Genomic DNA, 27,004 nt, shown 5'->3' with positions numbered 1-27,004 from the left:
AACTGTTTTTAGGTTTGCTTCTTTATCATACTAGCTTATACTTATTAAGCATTTATCATATGCCAGACTCCAAAGCAACTTGCAGTTGGGGAAACTGAGGCACAGAGAGATTAAATTCTTGCTCCAAGACTGCACAGCTGCTGAGGGGTTGGCCTCTGTATTGCTTGGACTGGCCAGGTCCCAGAAGGCTGACCCAGTGGGTCTCAGCCACCACCAGTAGGTGCTCCTGCCTTCTTTGTGCATCTTTGTGTCAGGGTATTTATCCTTGTGGACCACAGTTGTGACTTGACTTTCTCTGCTCACGTCCTATCTGTGTCTTCCAATGGCCCAGGTCGATGGCTCAGATTTCCTGTGTCGCTGCTATGAGAAGTTGGCCCCAATTCTGCATGTAAACAGGCTTAAAGATGTTATGTGACTTGTCCAAGTTTCCACACAGAAGTGAGACCCAAGATTGGGAGTCAAATGTGGATGAGATGCTCTCACAGCAAGAAAGAGTGCTTAGGGGATCCTCCCTTCTTAATGAAGAAGTGCCAGTTTTCCATCTCTAATAAGATTGTTTGCCTGGAACACTGAGCAGATATTCCCTGCAGTGATCATGGGAGGCAACAAACTAGAGTTATTACATTGTTAGAATGGCTGCATGGAGCAAATCCCCTGGGGAGAAGGACATCACTGAATGCATATACATGCTTTGGAGAGTAATTTCTGCTGCTTCTTTTGGACCCTAGAGAAAAGGCAGCACATTCTGACAGGGTAATCTGGGTTTGAGTGTGGCTATCTCAAGAACTTGCTAGGTCATGTGTGCTCTGGTATCCTGCTCTGATTTCTGCCAAAACTCATTGAAATTTCATTGTTATTAGCAGTGTTGAAATGTGGAACCTTTAAAAGATGAATAGAGTAATGGTGTTATGGAGGGAGTGGGTTAGTTATCTCCAGACTGGGTTTGTTATGAAAGGGAGTTTGGTCCAGTTTCCTCTCTGTCTTGAGTGTTCTCTTCTGCCTTCAGTCCTTCTACCATGGACAGGGGAACACCAGATGCTGCACTCTTGGACTTCCCAGCCTCCAGAACCATGAGCCAAATAACCTTCTGTTCTTTGTAAATTATTCAGTCTGTGGTATTCTGTTATAGCAGCAGAAAACAGACTGAGGTAGATCCCTTCTCTATTCTCACAATATTCCTCTGTACATGAGAGGTCTCTTCCCGAGCCTTTCCCATCTCCTATGGTGTAATTCTGTAATACACAGTCCTTTGAGAACAGTAATGTTTTCCCTTTTCATAAAGTAAATGCTGATATATATTTAGATCAAATTATTATCATTTAATCTTTCAAAGACCATATACTCTGAAGATTGAAGTTTTAAAGAAAAATTGCATTTGAAAAGAAAACATGTTTGTGAAATAATTTTTTCCCAAGCAAAATCTAATGAGGTATTGGAATTATGATATTTCTTCAAAACAGTTTTAATATTTTATCCAACATTCTCAGAGGCAACTGAGAATGCTCTAGTACATTTAAAAAAATGTAAATAACTAATTAAACATTTTGATATATTGTGATGAAAAGTGCAAACATTTACTCAGGCATCTACAAATGCCAGAACCTCTAAAGTTAAGATGGGGGCCTAGTTCTTTAGGTCTGGATATGAGGGACCTTTTGAATTTCTGCCATCTATGTTGAAAGTGGAAATAAAAATAGTGATTGCTACTGATGATGAGTGATTGACAGTTTTGTAGGCAATGACTGAAGTTCTTTATATATGTGATTATCTTTAATCCTCAGTGCCACCCTAATGCATTGATGTTCTCCCTGGTACTTTGTACAGAGATGGAATCTTTGAAAGATCACATGCTGTGGAACTAAAGGAAATAGATTAAAGCTCAGTTTTGGCATGGGAGGGAGGATAAAGCATTGTGCCTGGAGAAGTAAGAAGTTGATGGAGTATACAATGCCTCTTGAATCATGGTAAGGGCCAGAGAAACCACTGAAAACTTTTGAGATAAGCAGAACATGAGCTTCTTGGTGCTCGAGATCTGCCCCTGCAGTGAGAGGGTGGAGAATACACAGAAGGTGATGAAGCTGGAGCAGAGAGAGGCACATGGAAGAGGTGGGAATATTCAGGAAAGAGGATGCTGATCAGCATTCCTAGGGTGATGGCTTTGGAGGCGGAGATAACAAGTTGAATTTGAGGAGCTAATGATAGTGAGAACTGACAACTAATTGTCTTTGTGAGGAAGGGAGAAGAAGGACTGGGCCCTGGGCCAGGTGCAATGGTTCATGTCTGTAATCCTAGCACTTTGGGAGGCTGAGGTGGGCGGATCACTTGGGGTCAGGAGTTCGAGACCAGCCTGGCCAACACGGTGAAACCCTGTCTCTACCAAAAATACAAAAATTAGCCAGGAATCACTTGAACCCAGGAGGCGGAGGTTGCAGTGAGCCAAGATCATGCCACCTCACTCCAGCTTGGGCAACAGAGTGAGTCTCCATTTCAAAACAAAACAAAACAAAACAAACAAAAAAATAAGGACTGAAGGCTGAACCCAGTTGATGCCCAGACAACCGGGTAAGTGACGACAGTCTTCCACAATTTTGAGATCTCTCCAGATTCCTTTAATACAAGGGGGAATGCCATCTCCATGCCCTGTTACTGGGAGAAAGACCTGCAGGTCACAATTTTGGAATAGAGAAGAAAGACTTCCCCCCGTCCCTACCATGTTGCCTAGTTTTGAATGTCTTTGAATACACCATTCTGGATAATGATGATGAAAAACTGTAGGGAAACCAACACACATGCCAAAAGAAAAGGCTCAGTGAAATATGATGATGAGAGTAAAAAGAAAATTCCAAATGAAACACTCATACAATTAACTAGATGTATTAACATTTATTCTAGGTGGCTTCGACTTTACGTGTTATGGAAGGTCTGGGTCTGACATCTGTTGTCAACCTTCTGTGTTATCTGTTGGGGATAAAGATTTATTTGTTGTTTTACAGAGGAGGAGACCGAGGTTTAGGGAGTTTTGTAACTTTAGGTAGATTGTAACATTGATATCTGGATCCTGGCTGGTCTATCCCAAAACCTGACCTACATACACACACATACACACACACACACACACAAACACACAGAGAGAGACTATGGAGGCTCCATTCCAGGTGCCACCTAGACTCTCTGCATTTTACATGGTACTTTATAAATCTAGACAATTTTTGTAGCTCTAAAAGAAAAGGAATTTTATTTTTGACAAAACAATCAGCTCATATTTCTTCTCAGAGGTGATTTCTTGTCCTCTTTCGGCCACACAAATGGGGCATAGATGCATTCTGCTAGTCCCTGGCTCAGCTATCAGCTACATGTGCAGTTTTTTTTGCCAGAGCTGGCATTACAGGCAGATGCAGCAGCGGGCTCAGACTTTAGCCTTTGTGTTCCTAGATCCTGTCTTGGAGCCTGATTAGGAGGTCTGAGTGTAGGACTCAATAATCTGGGGTTGTTGTTGTTGTTGTTGTTGTTGTTAATTTTCCCAGGTTGTTCTTTTGTGGGAGGTTCTTGGAACAAATGTTGGGAAAAACTGGTTTACCCAGAGTGTGGTTGCTGATGTGCTGTGGATGGAGATCTGAATCATGTCCTGCCCTCCTCCTAAGCATGATGCATGTTGACATCTCTCAGTGCACTCATCACTGTGCATCCTCAGAACCCTGTGCCTGGACTCAGCCCGACAGAGGTGGAGAAAGGGCTTTCTTGGACAGCCCCTTTTCGGATACCTTTAATGACAAAGAACTTGCTTTTTCTGCCATAACCAACATCACTGTTTCAACCCTTAGAGCCTCCGGTCTTATTTTCTGTTGCTTTGTTTTCCTTGCTGAATTCTGTTCCTCTTCCATATTCACACTCTGGCCTAGAGTCTGTTGTCTGGTGTTACCATTTATTCCTTAGTTCCATAGTATTTGTGAACCTCTACTGTTTACCAGATGCCAGGTTAGGAATGGAGTGCTTAGAAATTCATAAACAGACAATGACTCCTTTTTAGGGGCTTATAGCCCAGTCATCTCCTTCTTCAAGGAAGAAAAGTAACATGCTATGTCTCCAAAATATTTTTCTGTACTTTAACAATATCCTATTGACAATGAGAACATTTTTAATACTCTAAAAAAGTCAGTTTAATTAGTTACCATTCTGTATCATCCTCTGAGGTAGGTGTTTCCCTCCAAGTACAGATGCAGAAGCCTGGACTTACTGGGGAACCTGCCCCAAGAGTCATGTAGGTTCTTTTCTATTTTCCCTAAGCATCAGCTGGGTTGAGAAATAAAGGGACAGAGTACAAAAGACAGAAATTTTAAAGCTGGGCATCCGAGGGAGACATCACATGTCCGTAGGTTGTGTGATGCCCTGCAAGACGCAAAACCAGTAAGTTTTTATTAGGGATTTTTTTAAAAGGGGAGGGAGTGTATGAATAGGGTGTGTGTCACAAAGATCACATGCTTCACAAGGTAATAGAATATCACAAGGAAAATGGAGGCAGGGCGAGATCACAGGACCACAGGACAGGGGCGAAATTAAAATTGTTAATGAAGTTTCAGGCACGATTGTCATTTGATAACATCTTATCAGGAGACAGGGTTTGAGAGCAACCGGTCTGACCAAAATTTATTAGGTGAGAATTTCCTCTTCCTAATAAGCCTGGGAGCGCTACGGGAGACTGGGGCTTATTTCATCCCTACATACAGTCTCAACCATAGAAGACGGCCACACCCAAGGGGGCCATTTTAGAGACTCACCCTCAGGGGCACATTCTCTTTCTCAGGGATGTTCCTTGCTGAGAAAAAGAATTCAGCAATTTCTCCCATTTGCTTTTGAAAGAAGAGAAATATGGCTCTGTTCCACCCAGCTCACCAGTGGTCAGAGTTTAAGGTTATCTCTCTTATTCCCTGAACATTGCTGTTATTCTGTTCTTTTTTCGAGGAGCCCAGATTTCATATTGTTCAAACACATATGCTCTACTCTTTGTGCAGTTAACGCAATTATCACAGGGTCCTGAGGCGACATACATCCTCCTTGGCTTACGAGATGACAGGATTAAGAGATTAAAGTAAAGACAGGCATAGGAAATCACAAGGGTATTGATTGGGGAAGTGATAAGTGTCCATGAAATCTTCACAATTTATGTTTAGAGATTGAAGTAAAGACAGGCATAATAAATTATAAAAGTATTAATTTGGGGAACTAATAAATGTCCATGAAATCTTCACAATCCACTTTCTTCTGCCATGGCTTCAGCCAGTCCCTCCATTTGGGGTCCCTGACTTCCCACAACATGGACTCAAAGAGATGAAGTGATGTCCTAGTCAACCTATTAAGTGGCAGAAATCAAATCTGAACTGAGGTTTTGTGACATCACCTTCTGATCCTCTAGCCTAACCTCTGCCTCTTTTTTTCCTCATCAATCAAATACAAACATTGCCTGCCTGAAGGTAATGGGATCTTAGAACCTTGTGGACAAGGGGAATTTAATTGTCATTTAAACTCAAGGCAGGGTTTAAATGCCAGAAAAGTGGGACCTCATCCTTTGTCTGCATACTCCCAGTGATGGGGGAGTTCATTGCTTCATAACGTGGACTGGTCCATTGTTGGGCAGCTGGGATGGCTAGAAAGCTCCCAGTACAGGGCAGGTCAGTAAGGGGCACTTGATCAAGATTTTTTTTTAGTGAATGAAAACTAAACAAGGCTGTAATTTCACTGCATTTTCTTTTACCCTGTCTCCTAGTTCTGTCTTCTGTAACAAAACTAAACATAGTCTGCGTGTATTGAAAGGTTATTACATGCCAGTCTCTATTCTGAGTGCCTTATGTATGTTAATAGTTTTAATTATTGCAATACTCCCGGAAGTAGGTATTATTATTGTCCTCACTTTACAAACAAGGAAAATGAGGCCCAGGAAGATAATAATGACTCCAAGGTCACCCAGGGCCATTGAGACCCAGGCGTCTGGTTCTGGAGCCTGTATGTATATTGCTTTAGAGATAGGCTGTTCTCTCCACTGTCCACAAGGAAGGCTAATCTGATGATGCCTGTGTTAATCTCTAGACATAGGCTTCAGGGGCCTTCCCATCCTGCCCCTCCCTCCGTCCTCTTCTCTAGGCATGTTTGCCTAAACTGTGGTGCACCAGGGGCAAACTGTCTGTACACAGGTGTAAGCTGTGGGTGTTGCTGCCTGAGTGAGGACCAGGCAGTAACTAGGGGCCCAGGGAGGTTACACAGTGAAGGGCAGTACCAAAGGCAGGTGTGCCGACTTCAGGTGAGCTGAGGTTGAGATGACCTGCTGAGGTTACTCTCTTCACTTTCTGAACAGAACAGATCTGCACTGATGACCCTAGACTGAGGCATGGCAAAGGCCTCCTCATTCAGAAGCCAGCCTTCCCAGGGAGGCCGTACCTGAGTGCCAAAGACCCAGGTCCCCCCTCTTCCTGAGCCATCATCACTGTCATTGTGATTGTCACTGGATCACCCTTTCCCAGTCCCTGAGCATCATGAGGGCAAGGTCTGCTCGTAAGCTCCATGTGCTTTAGAGTGCCAGAGTGCCTGGACACACAGCTTTCAGGAAGTACAGGTTTGAAGGTGAGCTTTTCAGAGTCACACCAAATGCAGCAGAATGACTGAATTCACTAGAATGGTGGGTGGCACTGGTTGTAGTAGGAAGTTAGTGCAGAGGAGATGTCTGTGGTGTGTGTGCACATGGTGCCGGTGTATTTTGGGTTGGGTATGTTGTGTATATGGTACATGCTCATGTTGGGGGTGAGTGCTGGTTTTTCTGATGTTTCGTGGGAGGTTCTTGGAACAAATACTGGGGAAAATTGGTCTACCCAAGGTGTGGTTGCTGATGTGCTGGGGATGGAGATCTGAATCATGTCCTGCCCTCCTCCTGAGCATGATGTATGCTGACACTTCTCACTGCACTCATCACGATACATTCTCAGAGACTTGCACCTGAACTGAGTCCTACAGAGGCAGAGAACGGACTTTCCTGGACAGTCTTTTCAGCACCCAGTGTGTGCTGGGTATGTGTCATGGGCATCTTGTGTGTGTGATGAAGATTTGTGTGTGTGTGTGTTTTATCAATGCATATTGTATGTATCTGTGTGTTTGTGTGTATGAGTGTGATGTGTGTGTTAGGTATGTGTCATGGGTCTATTGTGTGCATATGTCATAAGTATGTTCCAACAATATGCCAGACACTATATTAAACACTTTGAATGCTGTCTCCCTACTGATCATGAAGACACTTTTATAGGGTAGGTACTCTTGCTCTTCACCTCTTAGCAATGTGGGACAGAGAAGTTAAGGAATGGATCCAAGGTCATGCAGCTCACAAGAAACCAAGTTAACTCAGGTCTGGTTAATGCTAAAACCCTTGTCTTTAGGCCAGTGGTTCTCAAATTAGTGTTTGCACCTAAATTCCCTGGGGAACTTGTGAAAACACAGATCCCTGAACCTCACCTGTGGAGTTTCTGACTGAGTAGGTCTGATGTGGGACTCAAGACTTGGTTTTCATAACACAGTATTGCTGATTCCACTGGTCTGAGGACCACACCTGAAAACCACCGCTCTGATAGCTTCCCACTAATCTTCAGATGGAAAGAGAAGGGGAGAAGGTTGGGACCAAGACAAATGGCTCTAGATTTCTGACCACAAAGTGGACCAAGGATGTTACCAGCAAAATCAACACAGAGTTTTAAAAGTATTTTACATGGGGCGGAGCGCGGTGGTTCACGCCTGTAATTCCAGCACTTTGGGAGGCCGAGTTGGGTGGATCACTAGGTCAGGAGATTAAGACCATCCTGGCTAACACAGTGAAGCCCCGTCTCTACTAAAAATATGAAAAATTAGCCAGGCGTGGTGGTGGGTGCCTGTAGTCCCAGCTACTCGGGAGGCTGAGGCAGGAGAATGGCGTGAACTAGGGAGGCGGAGCTTGCAGTGAGCCGAGATGGAGCCACTGCACTCCAGCCTGGGTGACAGTGCGAGACTCCATCTCAAAAACAAACAAACAAACAAAAACCAAAATTATTTTACATGGGAACTCATCTTCCTCACTGCATTATGGGTGTTTGGTTATAATGCCTAACATGCTATTTTAAAGGAAAAGGCAATTTCCCACCAAGAAACTGTGTCTGTGTTTACAAGTTCCAGAACTCTATCCCATTCATCCTGAACAACAGCATGGTATGGTGCATCTTTCAAGGAGAAAAGAATGTTCTGTGTGGTATTCTCCATGCATTAAATATTGTCTTCTAAATATTAACTCTACCCCAAAACATGGTCCCAGCCATTCTGCCAGTAAGTGCAGGAGATGGAAAACCCAGGCTCCTGGATAGGCACTCTGCCTGAACAGCACCACTGTCTGTGTGGCTCGGGGCCAATACTACTCATGCAGAGGGCTTTTGAGGATTGTGTGAAGTCATGCATGGAACCGCCATCAGTGTGTAGTATATGGTAGGCTGGCACTGTTGGGGTGCATTGTTCCTGCTCTCCCTTTGTCTCTCTTTCTATTCTCCTCCCCAGGATCAGAGATCAGGAGGGGAACTGGGGATAATGGAAAGCTGACAACCCCAAGAAAGGAGTGAGATGGTTTTACCAGCTCTGAGTTTTTGGAGGATTCAGACTGAGTGGGGTGATGAGAAAATGAGGACAATGCAGCTGTTGATGTTTAATGTGATTATGAAGGGAAGCACAGGGTGGCTTCCATTTGCTTGCCCCTCCATCTGGCTTTGATTGGAAATGACTTGGGATTAAAATTGAGCCTCAGGTTCTGACCTTGACTGGCTGTGGTGTGTTGGGCAGGGCCAGGGTGCACCTCCATGGCTCTTCATTGGGAAATGGGTTTTTGGCACATTTTGTGAGCCAGGCCTTTCCATGTTTGCCAGATTGAAATTCTGTCTTGCAGAAATTATAGAGGTTGGTTCTGAGGATTTTAATTTGGTATGCAGCCTTCTGAATCTCTAGAAATATTTCCCGGATGAAACATTTGCCTGAGCTGAGATGCAGTTAAGGCCCAGTTAATCCTCCTGCTGTTATCTGTGGGATCTGGCCTAGCCTGACCCTGTTAACTGCAGTGAGGTTGCACTCTGAACCACAAGAATGGTCTGGTCCCTGAGGCATCTGGGGGCAGAAAGAGGGGCTTTGGAAGGAGACCCAAGTGTGAATCACCAGTTGCCAGGGGACAGAGCCACGTGTTCCCTTCCTTTCCCCTCTCCTCCTTCTCTCTCATTCTCTCCCTTCCCATAGGTCATACCAGGTCTTGAGATCCTGCTAGGTGCCAGGTATATTGCAAGTCATTACCTCTTATCCTATCGGGAGTCTACTCAGTATCTTGCATTATCCCTGTTGTTTGCGGTAGTAAACAGGCTTGGAGAATGGGAGGATCTTATCAAAGGCCACACCACCAGCACATTCCAGAGTTAGAAAGTGGCTCCAGGTCAGAGCTTCTCTGGTCCTTTTTTCTTGCATGCAAAATGGGGCAAGAATAATACAAAATTCTTGTTGGAAAAAAATCAGGCAACTTACATGGAATACTTTATGCAACACCAAGAATATAGTAGGTGCCCAATACAACTAAGCTTCTTTCCCTTTCATCACATTCCTGGTATCTAGATGCTTTCATATTCTCAGAAAACCCAACCTGCTTTAAATGTACCTCTCGGTTTATTTCTCATCCTAGAGATGGACTGTTTTAATGTTTTTTTCCTCCCATCTTTTCCATTCAACCATCTTGTTACTGACCCCCAGTAACAGCTAATTGGAAAATTAGCAACCTGTCAAGTTGGGTTAAACATCTACTTGGCAGCAGCACCCACATGCTCTATGTGCCATGCTTGATATTGCTCCAGCCATCTTCAGTCTTTAGAGACTGCATTTATAATATCAATGATAGAATCATTTTAAATTATTATTAACAATGGTAGCAAAAACTTATTGAGTATTTACTACACAAATGACCGTGCAGAGTGCTCAGTGTGGCATATTTATTCTCTCTTCCCACCATTTATCAAAGTTATCTGCTATTACCAGTCCTCACGTTACAGATGAGAACACTGAAGATGAGAGAAGTTAAGTGACTTGCTCAAGGTCACACAGCTGGAAAGCGGTAGAGCAAGGATTCTTGTGCCTTTGGCCATGAAGGATGTGCTCTCGGCCGGGATGTTGTTGTCTCCATGGTACTGACAGATAGGAAAGGGCAGGGGACCAGCTCAGCTTTGGAGTTAGGACACCTGGGTCTGCCTCCTGGCCCTTCCAGGTAGAAGCTGTGACAGTAGGCAAGTCATTTTGTCTCTCCGTGTCTTTTTCCATAAAAGGAACTCTGAGTGGTGACGTTCAGTGGACACACGCTACTCCTGTTGGTCCTGTTGATCAGATTGGTTTCCTGTTGTAAAAGCCAGGTTCTTTCTGAGTGGCTGATGTGATCTCAAACTGTTAATTTCTCTCTTGTTTTTCAGGTAATGAGCCGAAAAGATCATGTCTGAAATACAAGGAACGGTTGAGTTTTCGGTAGAGCTACATAAATTTTATAATGTGGATCTCTTTCAGAGAGGGTAAGTATGCTTTACAATTTGTGTGTATGTGTGTGTGTGTGTTGTTTGTTTCTTTCCATGGAAGAAGGTGGAAGTGGGGAAGTCAGATTATAGGAAATTTGGGACTAATGAAGAAAAGATTTTCATTGTGTGTTCTTGCCAAGTCAAAAATCCAAACCTTTATTGCATCTGAAAATAAACCACATATTGACAAAGACTAGAAAGTGCTAATCCATCTCCTCCCCCTGCACTCCCTTCTACCTACTCTCTTCTTGGTGGCTCTTTCTAATACATATGTCAATTTTAACGGGAAGTGAATTGCTGGAAAATGAAGCTTGCCTGTGTAGCTGTGGTAAAAAGGAGTCAGTGTGTTCAATACTGATGCTGATGCAGGCCATTACTTCAAAACCGCGTATTGTAACACTTGTGCCTAGATCTTTCAAAAACTGATAAGGTTGGTATTTGCAAACATCAATTCATATAATTGAAGTATAATGCTTTCATCTTTTTGAGGATGCAGTCTGAATTTGGCATTTAATGTGCAGGTGATATCAGTAAATCCTCATGATAGATTTACTACCAAGGCTCATTGTAAGTAATCAAGATGTGAAATGATTATATAAGAAACCAAACACAGACGTGAACTACATGTCTTCATGATGATTGCTACTACTTTTGACATGTTACTGACACACAAAAAGCAAAGTTAATAGAAATTGAATTAAGTGTCCAATTAACAGCACAAATTAGTATAGAAAACAAGGGGTATCTATCCATTTGCTTTTGTTGCCTAACGAACTTTTCTAAAACTTAATGGCTTAAAAACAACAACTTAGTTTAGCTCATGAGTAAGCAGTTTGGACTGGGCTCAGCTGGGCGGTTCTACTGAGTTAGATGTGGCTTGGATGATCTCACTGGGCTCACTCACAGTTCTGGGGCTCCCAGCTGGGCTGTTGTGGTTCTCCTTGTGGCCTCTCATCCTCCAGCAGGCTTGGGCTATCAAGAGGGGAAATACACAAAATCTCCTGTTGTTCAGTCTTGGAATTTGCATAAAGTTGTTTTTCTAACACATTCCACTAACCAAAGCAAGTCACAAGGCCAGTCTAGCTTCAAAATGAAGAAATAGATACCATCTCTAGATAGAAGACTAAGAATCAATGTACATTTTAATAATCTACCTCCAAGATTAGACTCCAGCTGTGAAAAGATAACCCTGAGTTTAATGCTTCAAGTGCCTCTTGTGTGCTATGGCCCCTACTTACTTAAGGATGAAATTCAGTGAGGCTGAGTGGTTTTGGCAGGTGACCTGAACTCCAGGCAGTGAGAAGAATGGCAAATGGTTCTGAGACCAGCTTTCTGTTTCAGGGAAGGAGGCATATGAGGAGGGGTTTTGGGCAGCATTCACAGAGGCTGAGCTTTAATGAGGCAAAGCTCTGTGCATCCTTCTGGAAGTCCTGTTGCCATTGGTCCACCTCTCATTTGATCAGAAGTCACATTGTATATTGATAGGAGCCCTGGGCTTGGGGCCAGTACTCCTGAGTCCAGGCTGTGCTACTGCTTCGGGAGCTCCTTTGGCACCACTCCACTCTGCTTTTCAGGTTCACATTTACAAGAAAAGCAAGCGATTTTGATAATGTCAGGTTTCCATCATGGTATTAGACATTTTTCTTGTTTGTCTTTTCCTGACTTTTCATAACAAACCGTAGAACTTAGCAGTATTATCTTCATTTACCAGATAGATAACTTGGGATTAGGGAAGTAGAACAGTACATAGCTCTAACATAGCAGAGTGAGGAGCTGAAGCTAAGTTTCTCTCATTCAAAATCAGATATTATTTTATATTATTTTATTATTTAAGGTGCAAAGTGGGCTGCATTCTCCCCAGGGTGCACAAGACAGCCATCAGGATGTGGAAAGAAAGTATTAGAACATCTATTTACAATTGCTTTGGTGAAAAAGAAAAAAAAAATGGAAATCAAGCTTCACTAATAATTAGAATCCAGATTGATGTGGAGGACCTTGCTGTTTCTGTATGGCAGAATCCCATTCAGTAACTTAGGTCTCAAGAGCAAAGAGGGAGTTTGTAACACAGACTGACATTGCAAAATACTGCAGTGTGCAACTGGCCAGTTACATACAGCTCTAAATTGATTTCTAGTTTTAACTTCACTAAGCCTCATATCGTTGGTTATGAAGAGTTAGGAAAAGACAAATAGAAAAATGTCTAATACCATGATGAATCATGAATTGAAGATAATATTAATAATGGAAGCATACTAAATACCAGGAAATGCCAGAACCAACCACATTTATCCTACTTCTTACAAAAGCCTATTGATACACACAGTAAGAATTAAAGATGATAAGCTAATCTAACAATAAGTAGATAGTGATTTAGTTATATTTTAAAAACTATTTGATATATAGACTTGTAAGCATAAATACTTACAATGCACCTTATTCTAAATGGATATTGGGCCTTGAGATATTGACAGTCTTACACAAAATAATCACCATTAACAAAATATTTCAAAATAACACATCCAATAGACCCTTGTTGAGTTGTAAAAAAGCTTGAAAAATGAGGATAAAAATCATCACCTATTCATCAAGCCTAGGATACTCTTCCCTTTTTTCTAGATCAGTATGTTTTTGGGAAGCATCTCGTTTATCCATGCTCACCACTAAAGTCTAATATTGAATTAGGATAAACTAAAACCAGAACTTGGAACCACTCTAATGTTTTTTGGGAGAACAAAAATGCTACGTGATCAGCCAGGCATGGTGGCTCACGCCTGTAATTTCAGCACTTTGGGAGGCTGAGACAGGTGGATTGCTTGAGTTTGGGAGTTTGAGACGAGCCTGGCCAACATGGTGAAAGTCCATCTCTACCAAAAATTCAAAAATCACCTGAGAGTGGTGGCGGGCACTTGTAATTTCAGCTACTTGGGAGGCCTAGGCAGGAGAATTGCTTGAACCAGGAGGTGGAGGTTGCAGTGAGCTGAGATTGTGCTACTGCACTCTAGCCTGGGTGACAGAGCGAGACTCCATCTCAGAAAAAAACCCAAAATGTTATGTGATCCATTAATATATAAAATATCTATTTTTAAAACATGGATTATTATATCCTTCTCTCATCTTTAAAAAACCTTTTTCTATATTTATAATGCATATTATATATGAGGATAATTGTACATGTATAGTATTTATAAATAAATATACATATATTGGGGTTTTATACTCAAGAATGGTTTTACAGATAAGCATACAAATCATTAATAGTTGGAGACCACTCGCCCAGAAGATTAGGAATATTCTTACAAGCTTCTAGCTCTTAAGGCTAGCATTTCACGGTTTCAAGGAAGGTGCATATTTAGGCACATACTTCAGATGTGGATGAGGGCATAATCTTATGACTACATATGCTTGAGGGTCACTTGATTGCAGTTACTTCTATGGACAGGTCTGGGCGTGGTTTTGGTGAAGTGAATTAGACCTCTCAGGTGGATGCACACTGTTTTGTAATGATGTCTCGCATCTCTACGGTCTCATCAGCAACAAAACCTTGCACTTGTTAACCACCACCCTCCTAGATCCTGCCTTCGGGCAGCTGTGGGACAGACTGAGCATGATGCCAACCAGGATTCTGCATTTGCCGGGGGTGTTCCTGACAGGCATGATCCCTGATGCTCAAGTGCTAAGTATTTTTCTCCTCTGGGTCCCACAGGAGCTATGCTTAAAATGAAGTGTAATTACTTTATCCAGCAAGTGTTCCATGGAGAAGGCATGGCTACAATCCAAGCCTGGTGTGCAAGATGGGGCCCCAGGGTAGCTTCTGAAGAAAAGCAAATGGTCTTCTGACATTAGTAAGGAGAAGAGATGTAGATTTTGGGGAAGTTGGTTCCTTTTTGGGGTGCGAGGATGTGTGATTAAATGTGTGCTCTACAAGGTCTTTGGGATGGTAAAAATTAGAGTAGGGGATTGCAAGAGAGGGAGAGTACCCTTTCTCAGACTGAGCCTGACTGTGGTCTTCAAAGTTCCACCTCATTTATGTAGTTGATGAGAAATATCTCCTCCATCCAAATGTTGCAGCTCATTGTTACACAGCTGGCCAGAAAGAAACCTCCCCTCCAGTTTTTATAAGATGCTATGTTGGAAGCATAAAGATAAAGAAGAAAGAATATTGCCTGATAATTTGTCCTGATCAGGGAGTTCCTTGCTTCTAGCACATTTATATTCATGGGTGTTTGTTCCAGTCTGAGAATGCACACTGCCTTGTAATGATGTTTGCTTTGAGAGAACAGTCAACATGCCTTCATCCAAAGTCTATATGGACTGACACAAATTCTCAAAGGGAAAACTTTTCCTCAAACCAGTCATCAAGAATCATAGGATATCACCCCCACATTCAGCAGTAAGACTCATGCTGACAAAAAGGCAGGGGCAGGGAAGTACTGAGGACCTGGCTTTGGGGTCAGACCTTAATTTGAAGCCATGGTCTGCCATTTATGAGCTCTGAGGACTTGGAAACTTCCCCCAACCCAACATTGTATGGCCTGTAAAATGGTGGTGACAAAGTCTGCCTTGTGGGGCAATCTGAAAGTTTACGGCATTAATTAATATAGGCAGAGAAGGTAGTAGGGTACTTTGTATCTAGCAGATGCCAACTAAATTTTCACTACTACAAGTACAGCCTTGTCTCTAACCTGTCATTAACACTATTAATGGAGTTACTACCCAAAAAGGTTGTCATGACCACCTTGCTTCCCTCTTTAAAACCCTCCGAGTTTCTTTTTGCTCTCACTCATCAGACAATTCTTGGCCCTCTTCCCCCTATCATCTCTCTTGAAAATTCTATGCTATACAAGTTCCAGCTCAATATAACCTCCTCTCCAAACCATTTCTGTATATTGACATTTAGCTATTGTGTTCAGCCCAGATTTTTGGAATCCGTAGCTTTTCCATATTCCTAAGGCACATCTGTATATGCTTTATTTGGTCATCTACTCATTCCCAAGGACACTAGTTGGCATATGCTATTGCTTTCAGCTCTAGAAACACTAAGATGAAAAGATAGAGCCCCTGCCATTGAGGTGTTTACCAGCTAATGAGAGAGGCTGACATATACGTAGAAAATGACCATCAATTCAAATATTTCAGTAAATCTTGAAGTTATTTTTACAGGGTATGTGTATCCCAATTAGATAACAATAATAAGTCATCATACCATGTGTCATACCATTTATACATTATCCAATATATCCTCAAGACGTCTCCAAGACTCTGTATAACTTCTGTGGCATGAAGAAACCAAGGCCTCAAGCTAAGTTTTTTGCCCAAGTACACACAGCTGACAAATGAGAAGGTCAGAATGTCTGACTTCAAGCAGCATGTGCTATCCACCTTGCAACGTCTTCTTCACATCTTAGAAGGTGACTTGAGGTTGTGGAAACAGCTATAAGTCATTCAGACCAAAGTCTCATAAATTAAAGGGTCACTCAACCAATGGCTGTCAGTGAAGACTCGCATGTGCACCATAGTCCATGCACAATACTACCAGAGGAGATGATCAGATGAATGGTCCCTACCATCACCAAATTGTGTAATGGTATTTGGTTAAAAAAAAAAAAAAAAAAAAAGATATGGGGTTGGAGGATGGTGAGAGGGAGGTGGGGCTGGTTAATGGGTACAAAGAAATTAGAAAGAATAAGTCCTGCTATTTGATAGCACAACAGAGTGACTATAGTCAATAATAATTATACATTTAAAAATAACTAAAAGAGGGTGATTGGATTGTTTATAACACAAAGGATAAATACGCTTGAGGAGATGAATACTCTCTTCTCCATGAGGTGATTATTATGTGTTGCATGCCTATATTAAAACATCTTATGTGCCCCATAAATATCTATACCTAGTATGTACCCACAAAAATTAAAACTAAAATTTAAAATCAGGAAAAAAAGAAAATGGCCATCATATGCATGGTAGATGCTTGTCACTGAGACAGACTGGGGATACTATGAAGAAACAGAGAAGGAGGAATGCAGTCTCTAGGCAGAGTCAGAACAGATGTCTCGGAGTGAAATAACAGCAGAGCTGTCACTTTAAGGATGGATGTGGGTCAGCCCGACAAGGGACCTGGATATCAGAATGCTGAGCCCACCTGAAAGACCAAAGATGACAACTCATGGTTAAAGTGAAGAGTAAGAGTGGGGGAGTGGGCAGAGGTGAGAGGATTTATGAATTTATTTATTGCAGCATACTTTTTATTAGACTTGGAGATGTAGGGATGTGAGTGTCAACTGCCACAGACTTTCTAGACTGTGGAAGAGGAAACGCAAAAAAGGAATGTTAGAGATGTAAAGTGTGGCTTTGCCTTCTTTGTCAATGTGAGCTTCTTCAGAGTAAAGATCTGATCTTATTTGACTGCATTGCCAGTGCCCAGCATAGGGTCTAGTGCATACTGGGAGAAAAATGGTAGCTTATCTTTCATTGTATTGAACTTCCTGTTTCTTCTTTCAAAACTTATTCAATTACAGATGAGTCACATGGATCTTCATTAAATGATAGTAATAGAAGATGATTCCAAATTCCTAACGTTCTATTTAAATCAATGCTGCTCAAATGGTGGCTCACAGACCAGCAGCATCCCCATCAGCTGGGAACACATTAGAAATGGAAATTCTTGGCTGGGCGAGGTGGCTCACACCTGTAATCCCAGCTTTGGGAGGCTGAGGAGGGTGGATTGCCTGAGGTCAGGAGTTTGAGACAAGTCTGGCCAACATGGTGAAACCCTGTCTCTACTAAAAATACAAAAAAATTAGCTGGACGTGGTGGCATGCACCTATAATCCCAGCTACTCGGGAGACTGAGGCAAGGGAATTGCTTGAACCAGGGAGGTGGAGGTTGCAGTGAACTGAGATTGTGTCACTGCACTCCTGCCTGGTCAACAGAGTGAGACTTCATCTCAAAAAAAAAAAAAGAAGAAGAAGAAATGGAAATTCTTGGCCCTGGTCTCAGACCTACTGAGTCAGAATCATCTCTGGTTGAGGGGCTTAGGAGACCGTGTTTTAATATGTTCCCTGGGTGACTCTGGTTGAAGAGCACTGCTGAAAGAGTTCCTGTGAAAATCTCAAACTTCATCATGTACTAGAAGTTCCTGGAAAACTGAAATTTTCATCCTCCAGACCAATTAAGTAAAAAAATCTTCACAGTGGGACCGAGGTGTCAGCACTTGCTAAAGTTCCCGAGGTAATTCCAAGGTTGGAAATGATGGGATTAAGGCTAAGTGAAGATTGCACAGGCCAAGTAATCTCAGCCTCTCTTTGCTAGCCTCTTTATTATAAAGAAAATGAGACCCTGACTTCTACTTTCATAACCGGATTGCGAAGCCTCCTCTTCCCCAACAGGACACTGGATCTTAACTCCATTTATGCATTCTTCTGCTGTGGAAATTCCAGAGACTTTGTGTTAGCTTTCCAGCATGGTACTAGTGGTGAGAAAGCAGGAGGAATGGTCTTATTTTCATATGCAATACTTTTCCCCCAAGGAAATACTTTCTAAATGAACAATTAATTATAAAACTCATTACATAGATATTTGTTAATCATCAGTATATCCATAACTCATTTGTATCTATTTACGAGAGCATGAACCTGCATTTCTAATATTGTTAGCTGAAATGGAGCTAACATTTGTCCATGACAATGAATTCAAATTTGGTTTTAAATATTAATTCAGACAAAACTCTAAATCAAACTGATTTTCTTTCCGAGTAAGATTTTTCATTGTTTGATGTTGAGATTCATCCCGTGTCTTTCTTCCTCCTCTTGTTTACATATCATTTAGGAGATTTTCTCCCCAGTGGCTTTAGATGATTTTACTGAGAAATTCTGTTCTCATCCACAGAACAGTCTCACAAAAAGGACCTATAATCAGTATTATCAGAGCTGATGTAAAAGTGTGAAGGCTCATAGAAATGTTAGGATTGAAATCTCCTTTGAACACACTCACCTGCCTGTTCTCTACCGAAGTGGAAATGGTTGAGTTGAAAGTCAAGTGCTTCCTGAAAGACAATGTCATCTTGTGTTTCTACCTGATGTTTCCCATCACTGCCTAATGCCCAGCGACATCCAGCTCCCCTGTGAAGTTAGCTAACTAGCCCTAATGTGCCTTAATAGACTCAGAAATACAATTATCTTTGCTTGCCAGTGATTAATTGATTTGTCTGGTTCTGTCAGAAACAATCTTTTTTTCCCACTTCTCTTATTAAAATATGTTGAGATCCTTTTCATTCATTCCCACACTTTTGAAAGTGGGTGGGAATTATAAATATTTGAGAGCCGCATTGAGTGTTCAGCTTTGCTTGACTAAGAAACAACTGTTAGAGAGCTGGGCAGTCAGCATGCAGGTGAACCTTCAAGTTTAGTGTTACGACAGCTTTGACAATGATGCATTTGTGAAGGTAGAGTGTCCACCATGATGAATGGTAGGTGGGTATGATTTGGACACACCACAGAAGCAATGGATTTAATGCATCATTCCAGTCTCATGACTTTTCAGTTGTTCAGGCCAATCCATTCCTTCTATTTTTGTTAAAGCCAGTTTGATGTAGGATATTGATCACTTACAGTCAGTGTTTCATCTAGCACAAAGGGGTAGGTAGCCTTGTTCATCTCTGAGTCTTTTTTTCTCTAAAATTCCATAAATAATATTTTAATAACAATTTTATATCCCCCTTTCGTACAATGACATTATTCTCATTATTCCTATGATGAGTGAATAGACTTCAGTTACCCAAGTGCTTATGTAGATGAACATTCTGGATTATTTTTTGGACAAATCCACATTCCTGTTAATGATTGCCCTGTCCTATTTTTTTTTCTCAATTTACCTTTTAATCTGTGACTTCATGAGCCTGCTGCTTTGAGCCTTTTATCCTCTTAACCCCTGGCTGAGGACAGGCTCAGCAGGTGTATAAAGAAAAGCTCTTTCTAGGGGACCGGACATTGACCTGCTGAGATTTAAAATGCCTCTGGTGAGCTCAGAGCCACCCACAGGGCCCAAATACTTCCTGGTGGAATCAAAGGCAGAGCAGAATGCCACTGGGAAGTGTGGTCCTTTCTAGTTTTGTGCTGTAAAAGAACTCTGTACTCTAAAGGTACTTGACGGTTCTCACTGAGGTCTCTTAAGTAGAGTAAAAGGTCATGTGGCCATGAAGGTAGGATAATGGAAAATCGGAGACATTTAAGAGACACATATCCTGGTTCTAATTTCATTTATTCTATTATTAGCAGGGTACCCATGGGCAAGTTATTAAAATTTTTAAATCTCACTTTCTTCATTTGTTTTGCAGAATCTATTAAATGTTCATGAGGTGATATTTGTAAAGCACCTAGTAAAATAGAGGCCCAGGTTTTACAGTACAAGCCAAGAGGACCTAAGCCCTCTATGGACTACTCCATTGATTGTAATTGAGACTCTGAACCAAACATCCTCAGCTGGTTAGTGCCAGGGCTAGAACAGACTGTTGATCTAGTCAAGCTCTGAATGTATGTTCCTCTCTACATTTTATGCAGGTACTTTATACTTATTATAGCTAATTCCTCAGGAAGGGGTCTTCTTGCCACTTAAAAACTTAATTGATATGGTTTGGCTGTGTCCCCACCCAAATATCATCTTGAATTTTCGCTCCCATAATCACCATGTGTTGTAGGAAGAACCTGGTGGGAGGTAATTGAATCATGGGGGCGGATTTTTCTCGGGCTTTTCTCATGGTAGTGAATAAGTTTCATGAGAACTGATGGTTTTAAAAAGGGTAGTTCCCCTACACATGCTCTCTTGCCTGCTGCCAGGTAAGATGTACCTTTGCTCCTTTTTCACCTTCTTTCATGATTGTAAGTCCTCGTCAGTCATGTGGAGCTGTGAGTTCATTAAACCCCTTTTTTTAAAAATAAATTACCCAGTCTTGGGTATTTCTTCATAGCAGTATGAAAATGGGTTAATATACTAATGGACACCATGTTTATTCCTATCGGCTTCAATAGGAGAAATCACATTTTCTCTTTTTTACTTTACATTTGAGATCTACAAAGTGAAAATGCCACATTTCTAAAGAAATAATAGCTTTAGGGACACTAGGGAAATATAGTCAATAAAATATACTAAACTCTAGAATGTTTCTTTCCTAGAAGTTTTTTGAGTAGATCTTGGGCCAGAGGAGGTATGAGAGAGTGGGATCCTTCACTGCTCTTGTTTTTTTTCCCATGAATTGTCAGATATTGCTCAAAAGCAGTTTTAAATGTATTCCTTTAGATATTTCATTTTAAACTTTCAGTTGCACACATATATGTATCTGTGTATGTTTATAGTTCTGATTACATAAATATGCATACTGTGGAAATAAGAAAAAGTACAAAGAAAAATGTCATCATATTCTTTCACTAGGCACAAACTATTTTATATTCACGTGTATTTTCCTTCACAAAAATGTAGTGTATAAGTTACTCTCTGTTTTTCTCACTTTCCAAGTTATAAACATTTTCAATAACCCTACATATTTTTACAACATAATTAATAACTACACAGAATTCCATCATGTGATTCTGTTATAATTTATTTAACCAATGCTGTATTTTTGGACATTTCACTTGTTTTATAGTTTTAGTTTTAATATTAAAATGCATTTAAGAGCATTTTATAAATGGGGGAAAAACATGTTGCTATGCAACAGTAGCACAAATTTTCATAATTTCATTATTTAAAATTGTCATTTTTTTTCTTTATTAGGAAACTATTCTCTATTGATAATATAAATAATATGCTCTAAAAATGAATACATCTTGCTGCTTGTCTTGCTTTGTAGTCCAGGTTAACGTTCATGAAGATTCATATTCTCTTTGATCAAACTCTTCTATCATTGAACAAGGTGAGGGAGGAAATGATTTTTGACTTAATTGTCCTCATATACTCCCAAATCTCTTCTGCTCCACCCCTTCTAAAACCTCTGCAAAAGACATTTCACAAAGCTTAGAGGAATTAAACATAGATTAAGAAACTTCATGGTATTAGGTAATGGATCTGCACTTTTTAAGTGAGAGGAGTTTTCGTAAACAGAAGAAGTCTACAAATCTTCCATTCAGCTGATGTAAGGGTTTCCGTGGCTCCACAGACCCCAGCCGTTGACACTCAGGTAGCTGAGTTACTGTTTAGAAACTTTTGGAAAAACGGAAGACACCATTGGAGGCTGTTCTGATGTCCTTCCTCAAAGTAGGGAGATCTTTGCTTTCACCATCATACATTGTGTTCTCAGAACAAGTAAAATTTGATGTTTTATTTGAAAAAATCACTTCACCATCATTGGGTGAAACGGTCTTTTATGTCTCAACCCAATGGAGTTAACCAGAATTCTTTGGAGAAGAAAAATTTTAAAATTCTGTGTTACTACAAATAACCTCATGTAATTCTCACAATTCTACAAGGAATATTGTATTATCCCTAAATCACAGAGGAAGCAGAGGCTCACATGGGTTCAGTATCTGCCCTGGTTTTGAACATTCTGCAAGTGGCCACTTGAAAGAATTCATTCTTGGATGCCTAGACTCTAGCGTTCACATACTCTATGTTTTCTCTCGCTCGCTGGCTCTCTTTTTCTTTCTCTCTCTCTCTCTCTCTTTCCCTTTCTGTCTCTACCATGCCCCCCTCAACACACCGTTTTAGTCCTTTTGTGCTGCTATAACAAAATGCCTGAAACTGGGTAATTTGCAAATGGCATACACTTATTTTCTCACAGTTCTGGAGACTGGAAAGTCCAAGATCAAGATACCAGCATTTGATGCCTGGTGAGGGCTCTAGTGCTGTGTCCTTACATGATAGAAGGGGCAAATGCTGCCCTGTCACATGGTGGAAAGTGGAAGGGAGAAAAAGCTTAAGCTAGTTCCCTCCAGGCCTTTTATAAGTCACTAATCCATTCATGAGGACAAAGCCCTAATTACTTAATCACATTCCAAAGGGCCTCACCTCTTAACACCATTAGGAGGGCATTAGGTTTCAACATACAGTTTAGAGGGGACACATTCTTACCATAGTGCCACAGTGCATATTTTGTTTTATTTGGCTCACACAAGGGCATTCAAATGTTGTGATGTCTTTCTCCCCCTATTTCTTAAATGCTATGCACTGCTGCAAACAGTGAATTTATAGAGCGGTACTCTCAGGAGGAAATTATACTCAGACTTCCCTTTCTCACTGCTTGGCACCTGCCAGGGTCTCTTCCTTGAATAACGAGAAGATAATGTGGGTTTTGAGAACTGAATCCTTCCAGCCAATGACTGACAGACGTGAGAGATACTTTCTTAACCAACTGCACTCACATTTCCTTAATAAAAGTTTAGTCTCCAAATAGAGTCCTCAGAAGTGATCATGGTCCCCTTTTTCTCCTTCCTTAAAAGAGAGTGAATGATTTTTTGTCCTTTTGATAGTTTGCTGAGAATAATGGTTTCCAGCTTCATCCATGTCCCTACAAAGGACATGAACTCACCATTTTTTATGACTGCATAGTATTCCATGGTGTATATGTGCCACATTTTCTTAATCCAGTCTATCATTGTTGGACATTTGGGTTGGTTCCAAGTCTTTGCTGTTGTGAGTAGTGCCACAGTAAACATAGGTGTGCATGTGTCTTTATAGCAGCATGATTTATATTCCTTTGGGTGTATACCCAGTAATGGGATGGCTGGGTCAAATGGTATTTCTAGTTCTAGATCTCTGAGGAATCGCCACATTGTCTTCCACAATGGTTGAACTAGCTTACAGTCCCACCAACAGTGTAAAAGTGTTCCTATTTCTCTGTGGGAATTGAACAATGAGAACACTTGGACACAGGAAGGGGAACATCACACACCGGGGCCTGCTGTGGGGTGGGAGGAAGGGGGAGGGATAGCATTAGGAGATATACCTAATGTAAATGATGAGTTAATGGGTGTAGCACACCAACATGGCACATGTATACATATGTAACAAACCTGCACGTTGTGCACATGTACCCTAGAAAAAAAAGAGAGTGAATGAGAAAAGAGTCCCCTTTGGCTTACTCACTTCTTGCTGATGTTTTCCTCCTCAAAAGGAATGTGTGATGTTTCTCCCATGGCATTTTCCTACAAATCCCCCCTTGAAAGATAAACCTCAGGGTCATTTTCCTTCGTTTATTGATTTACAGACTGTCATCAATTTGCTCATTTAGGAGACCTTGAGCTCTTGCTCTTGTTGGCTCTATCCTAAGAATTCTGGGCAGAGCAATGAGAAAGACACAATTGTGAACTCAAGTTGCTCCTGATACAGTGTAAGAGAGACAGGTGGAAGTCAAGAAAGTGATGTCAGAAATGGAAGTTAAACATGGACAAATTGTTGATGGAGGACAGAGAACTCCCAAAACGCCCACCCAGGAGGTATCAGGATGGGTTACTTGGAAGAGAGGGCATTCACAAGCCAGATAAAGACTGGAAGGGGGTCTCAGGCATTGAGAAGGTATGCACAAAGGTACAGAAATGGAAAAGGGCATGTCATCTCCTGGGTAGTGCTAGGGTTTTCAAGAGTACTGCATACAAGTGTTTTGTTTTGTTTTTGATAGAGTGGGAGCGATGGGGCTAGCCAGGTTCCAGGGAGATTGATCATGAAGGGTGTGTGTGTCCCCTTCTGGAGCTGGGATTGTATCTGTAGATAAAGGAAGACTATGAAACAATTTGAGTAAGGGAGTTGCTTGATTGTATGTTTAACAGAAATGACACATTAGAATCAAAGAGGATGACAGCTGGCGTGGGGAGAAATTATTAAAGAGGTGAAGGTAGCTCAGAAGGAGAATAATTGAGGACTGCTGAGGTAATGGAATGAAAAGAATTGGTGTTTTTGCATTGTGTTGAGGGGAAGAGAAAAGTTGCAGTGATGGTTAAGAGGTTCCCTTGGGTGAATTAGTCAATAAAGCTGAAGGAGAAGAGGATCAAGCAGCAAGAGGAGTTGATGTGAGTTTATAGGTCTAAAGGCAATGGGGTATCTGAGTGCAGAGGCCAGGTGAGAATCTGGGCTGGGATTCATCAGCTCATAGCCGTAATTGAGCTTGGCTGAAATCACTCAGTGACTATACAACACTAGCACAGGTGTGTGAGCTCAGACTGTGCCAGGAGTTTTTACTGTATCAACTCACTCGATGCCATCGATAGACCTGTGAGATAGGTATTATTTCACAGATAAGTACACTGAAGCCCAAGGTCACTTGGCCACCCTATGACAGGGTTTGGATTCATAGCTGTTTGTCTCCAGAGCCAGTATTATGAAGTCTAAATTTTATTTTGTTGGTAAGACCAGACTCTAAAGAGAAAATTCACAATTTATATATATTTGAAGGTGAAGAAACTTGCAAAAGAGTCTCAGCTAGAGCTATTGGAGAGATGCAAGGAAAATTAGGAAAAAGAATTCAAAGAATCAAAGAAATGTGAGAGCCAGAAGGTGGGAGCATCCCAAGGCTAAATGTTGCAGAAGAATCAAGGGTATAAGGACCAAAAAGGATCCTGATATCGGCTCAGGAGTCAAGAATAGCCTTTGCCAAAATAATTTGTCTATATGATGAGAGCAGCAGCCAGAGAGCCTTGTGTGCAAATATGGATGAGAACTGATCCTGAGAGGAAAATCTCACCATGTGCTTGGGGGAGCTGACATATAAACCAGGTTTTACTACTCAATATGGTCGGAGACAGAGAAGGCTTCCTAGAGGAGGTAGAAAAGCATGCATAGGAGTTTGGACTTTCTCTCCTAGGAATGGTACAGAAGGTGTGAGTGTGGAATGTTTCAAGTAGGGGAGCGATGTGTTCGGATATGGGTCAGAACATCATTTGGCTGAAGTGTGAAGAGCAGATTGTAGCAGGGAGAGGCATTGCCTGCCTAGAACATAGTTGGCACTCACATATTTTAATTCACATTTATTGGATGAGGTGTCTTATGTTAGCTGGCTATTGATGAAGGAGACATGTACTGAGCAGTGTGACAAAGTTCCTACTGCACTCCAAATCCTATTGATGAGTAGTTTCTGAGATGTTGGGGTTAGGTTTATATAAAACTTAAGTCTCACTACTGATTTCTCTCTTCCCATGAATTAGGGAGCTATAGAACCATAAGAAACAGTAATGGAATGGAACCAATGTACTTTATTTATAGCTGGGAACATTCTCAGTACCCTCCTAGCGGGGGGCATTGAGGAAAACAGATTGAACAATAAGTGTAAGACATAGGCATGGATGCCAAAATGGGATTTCTTTCTGTCTCTCTCCACCCTAACTGAAATAAATCTTTAGACTCAAGTGTTTAGAGACAGAGGGCCAGGGAGAGTGAAAGGAGAGAAGATGAATGGATGCCTGGCTCCCAGGAGGAGCCCAAGGTCCATCAGCCAAGTTGTATTTACTGAATATAAGGGGAAAACAGCAGCTAGTCATAAGACTGTGTGTGGTTCTTGATATTTTTTGTTTATTTATAATATTTACAAGGTGATGTTTAGTTTAAACAGTTATACACATCTATGGGGTACACCTGATATTTTGATACATGCATACAATGTATAATGATCAAACTGAAGTAATTGGGATACACATCACCTCAAACATTTATCATTCAGATTTGATATTTAAAGCAATTAACCCCCTACTTATTATTAAAATGCATCCCAGTAAAAATCTTGGCCTTTAAACAGTCAAATTGGCAAAGCTTCATTGCCTGGGTGAAACTGTTTCATGGGTTTAAACACTGTCTGGGTGCCAATAGTTTCCCAATGTCTGTAATCAGTCAACCTTCATGTGGCCCCTTCTAGGCCTACAGTATTATGCAGAGAGCATTATGTCAGTGTTTCCAAGGTTCCATACGGGATCAGTCAGAAAAGTACTTAGTTAATAAAAAATAATGTGGTCGAACGTAGTGGCTTACACCTGTAATCCCAGCACTTTGGGAGGCCGAGGCAGACAGATCACCTGAGGTGGGGAGTTCAAGACCAACCTGGTCAACATGGTGAAACCCTTTCTCTACTAAAAATACAAAAATTAGATGGGCATGGTAGCACATGCCTGTAGTCCCAGCTATTGGGAAGACTGAGGCAGGAGAATTGCTTGAAACTGGGAGGCAGAAGTTGCCATGAGCTGAGATTGTACCACTGCGCTCCAGCCTGAGCAACAGAGTGAGATTCCATCTTAAAAAAAAAAAAAAGATCTGCCCTAAGCACGTAGGAATTGGTGGTGTCTTGGTTTTCTAGGGTTGCTGTTACAAAGTACTCAAAACTGGGCGTATGAAGCAACAGAAATGTGTTGTGTCACAGTTGTTGGGTCTAGAGGTCTGAAATCAAGGTGTAAGGGGCATTTCTTCTTTCTCAGTACTGCGAGGATCCGTTCCATGCCTTTATCCTGGCTTCT

At 41.4% G+C, this 27,004-nt stretch overlaps 1 protein-coding gene across 5 annotated transcripts in view; it reads left to right on the top strand.

Moving 5' to 3' along the window:
• Nucleotides 1-27,004, top strand: part of FAM135B (family with sequence similarity 135 member B) — a 367,515-nt gene that overhangs the window by 118,992 nt on the left and 221,519 nt on the right. For all 5 annotated transcript variants that reach the window (XM_016959901.4, XM_063817398.1, XM_063817401.1 and 2 more), the window contains one exon: nt 10,485-10,580. In XM_016959901.4, coding sequence (XP_016815390.1) covers nt 10,504-10,580 — 77 coding nt within the window. In that variant the 5' untranslated portion in view covers nt 10,485-10,503. The remainder of the gene's footprint in view (nt 1-10,484; nt 10,581-27,004) is intronic.

The sequence above is a fragment of the Pan troglodytes genome, chromosome 7 (genome assembly GCF_028858775.2).
Source record: "Pan troglodytes isolate AG18354 chromosome 7, NHGRI_mPanTro3-v2.0_pri, whole genome shotgun sequence".
NCBI lineage: Eukaryota > Metazoa > Chordata > Mammalia > Primates > Hominidae > Pan > Pan troglodytes.
The sequence above is the reverse complement of the archived record's forward strand: the minus strand, read 5'-3'. Positions and strand labels throughout refer to the sequence as shown.